The sequence below is a fragment of the Gossypium arboreum genome, chromosome 1, assembly GCF_025698485.1.
Source record: "Gossypium arboreum isolate Shixiya-1 chromosome 1, ASM2569848v2, whole genome shotgun sequence".
NCBI lineage: Eukaryota > Viridiplantae > Streptophyta > Magnoliopsida > Malvales > Malvaceae > Gossypium > Gossypium arboreum.
Window position 1 is genome coordinate 114,648,205 of NC_069070.1, and position 3,483 is coordinate 114,651,687.

Genomic DNA, 3,483 nt, shown 5'->3' on the forward strand with positions numbered 1-3,483 from the left:
AAAATATTAAATAATAAGAATTTTACATTAATAAGAATTTTAATGAAATAATACAATGAATAAAATTAATTGATATTTTAATTTAATAAAAATAGAATTAATTAATATTTGGATATTTTAAAATTATCAATAGCATATTTACAGTTTGAATACTTAATTGTAAAAAAAAAAAAAGATCATGAGTAAATATGCTGTTCACTATTTGTAATTTTAGGGTTGGTACTTTTATAAATAGATATATAGAACCACAAAGAGGTTAAGGTATATATATATATATATATAGGAGATAGACATTAACTGGGAAATACACACCAAATGAAGCACTAAACTTGTAAGGGACTTATGATTGACCCACCACTGGGATTTTTTCATAGCTTTCCCGCCATCTAAATCTCTTTGGAACAATGCAGCAACCACCAAATTGCTGTTGCAAGTAAATGGTTGCAGCAAATAGCGAAACACCAATAGGTATAATCACATCCCAAGCAGTAGAGAAAAATTCCTCAGCAGGGTTCACATAAATGAATGTTCCCTTGTATTCAACATAGGTGTGGTCACAATAAAGATCGTATGCATGTGGCCGCAACCGAACCAGACTCGTACCGATATAGAACAAGGGGCTAAGTGCATATTCTCTAGAGTTTGAGAACATATTGAACAGTATCTGGGGAAGAAGGAAACCATCTGAGATTAAACCTGCATAGGATTTCAGGTCATCCAAAGTTGAACGCTGCCAGTAGTCGACCGGACGAGTGGGAAGCAACACGATCTCGCGTTTATAGTTCCCCCTATAGACAAGCAGGACAATTAATGCACCAGAAACATACAGTGATAGTGTGACAAGCAAGGTCATTTTCTCAGCAAACCATAGGCCTTTTCCGTTTCCATCATTTGATCTACTCGAAAATGCTTGTTGGAGAATACGGAATTGCAACAAGAATGCTACCATTGAAGTTATTCTTATGATTACCTCATTCACTTCGAGCCATCCACCGGTTTGAAACAACATGGTATCCTGATCACGTTTCCGATAGAATAAGGCTTCATAGTTAAGCACCAGAGGAATCAGTTGGCCCATGGTAAGGATCACAAACATAACCAGTGAAGTAAAAGGGAGTGTTTTAGGATGCCTTCTCGCATGATAGACCTGAGATCTCAGAAATAGACATATAAGTGTTTGAGATATTACAACCATCACAATCTCAAGATCCATTGCCCAAATAGTATGCCTAGCTTGTTCCCTGCTGTAAGCAACTGAAGACATATCTAGAGGATCAAAGTAAAGATCATCAGATTTGTCCCGTGTGCTTTCGATTCTTCCCCTTATATACCCTCCATTCTCAAACCCTTTTACAGGAGCAAATTGAAAGTTCAGAAGAATCTCACAGTCTATAGAAGTATTTCCAGGTGCTCGATCAGTCAATGCAAACTTTCTGCAACCAATCATACACAAGCCTCCGGTGTCAGCATCATAAACCCCTTCAGCAGTAATCTCCATTTTCTCATCAGGTACAACAGATACATAATTTTTATTAGCTAACTTCTGAGAAGTGTGCCATTTGATATCTATCTTATAGCTAATATTGGCTCGGCCTTGAGGTTCCCACCTTGTAGGCCTCTCAAAGTCATCATCAGGGATAACCGTAAGTGCTATGCCGGCCTGCTTGCAAAACTGATTATTGACAGTGAGAGCATCAGCAGAACCCCTAGCAGTCCTTCCTTCGGAACTTCTAACAGACATGTCGAACTTCATCTCGGAAGAATAGGGTCTAGGGTATCTTTGTCTCCTGTTTCTGTCAAGCTTCCTTTCCGGGCATTCATTTCTTACCCTGTCAAGTTCAGTGTATTCATACTTCAAACTATAAAGACCCTCAATGAGAAACTCAGTACTTCGAAACACGATTTTTTCAAAGTACCCTGAATCATGCACAGTTTTGTTAGTCCAAATTTGCCCCATTATGGTACTGGTCTCTTTAATTGACAAGATTGCAGGGTACCTCAAGCTCAACCTTGTTGTGCAATCTCCAACATAAGCATTAGACCAAGAGTTTGCTCTGCCGAGAAACCGACAAAGCAGAACATGCAACTGATTCTTCTTGTCATCCCACATTCCTTCTCCAATCAATGTTGTGTTGGGATTGAAACGCTGGTCGAGCCTTGAAAGCTTGGTATGATCATCAAACTTTAGGAAAACCCGAACTCTCTTTCCAACATCAGTACAATTAATGACACCAAAAGATATAGAACCAGGCAAATTTTGAACCACCCCACCAACAGGGAGGCACTTCTTGTTGGATCTGCAGCCTGTATACTCCAAATTAAATACATATTTAATTGCAAGGTTTGAGAACTTTGAACAAAAGGATCTTCCTCGCAGTATATTGTGCATAGATAAATTCTCTTCGAGATCACTTTCACTGGAAAATTCGTCACCAGAATCTCCAGACGCAAAGGTGAAGCTGTAATTCATTTGTGGAACCGTCATTAAGGAGATGGGCTCAAAGTAATTGTTATCATTGATAGGACTCAAACTCTTCAAAGTGCCAGTAATCAAAGTAGTAATATTACTTGAATTCTTGATATTATGAAGCTTAAGAACAGCTGCAGGTGTAAGCAGATTACCATCTTTGAAGTATGAAGAACCTGTTCCAACCATACAAAGTTCCCCCGAAGATTTGGACCAGAAGCCGTGCAGCTTCAAAATGAACGGACTTGTAAAATCAGCGACCACAGGCGGCGTGTGAGGTGTGAGAACTGAACCTTTTGATGGTCCATCTTCGTATAAGAAGCTGTGTAAAACAAAAGGATTTTGGAGCTCAAAGCTTCCTTCGATCATAAACACACCATCTTTATCGGTTTGGCTCACCTCAGTGGTGTAAAACGAAAATGAATTTGTATACCCCGTTATATTTGTACTTACAACTCTCAAATTTCCAAAATAGTAAAAACCAGATTGGGATGGACCAAATGGACCGAATTCGTAATCAAGAGGTTCAGAGTTGGGGACTGGTTCAGGGACAGTCGTTAAACAATGATCAGAGTAAGAGTCTATAACAGATGAGACAGGTTTCACTGACAAACTAATGAACAGAAAGGAAATTTTGAATGTACATAGCCATAGAAAGATTGAAGGTTTCATTGCCTTCGTAATTTCAAAGAAGGAACAAACAGTTTTTGATGTCTAAATGATTTTTTGTTGAATTTGTCATTTTCAAGTCTACATGTTATATAGTTCAAGCATCCAAAATCGAAATATTTTTTTATTACAGAATTGACAAAGACTGCATCGAAGGTCCAGAAAGTCATTGAAACTTCCCCAAGTGGGATGGATTTTCACCTTAGATGCTTTTCTTTAACAGGCCTGCATTGTCACTTTGCTGAATAACACTATTCTCCTTTCTGCTGGAAACTGATATACATATATGCCAAGGAGGCATTGGTGGAATTAGTGAGAACGCAACCTCTTGAATGTTGACATAAATT

At 38.3% G+C, this 3,483-nt stretch overlaps 1 protein-coding gene across 1 annotated transcript; it reads right to left on the minus strand.

Annotated features, from left to right (window-relative positions):
• Window positions 1-340: 340 nt before the first annotated feature.
• Window positions 341-3,139, minus strand: LOC108481642 (uncharacterized). Its single transcript, XM_017784752.1, has one exon. It carries the CDS (start codon window positions 3,137-3,139, stop codon window positions 341-343), a length of 2,799 nt encoding a protein of 932 aa, XP_017640241.1.
• Window positions 3,140-3,483: the final 344 nt, after the last annotated feature.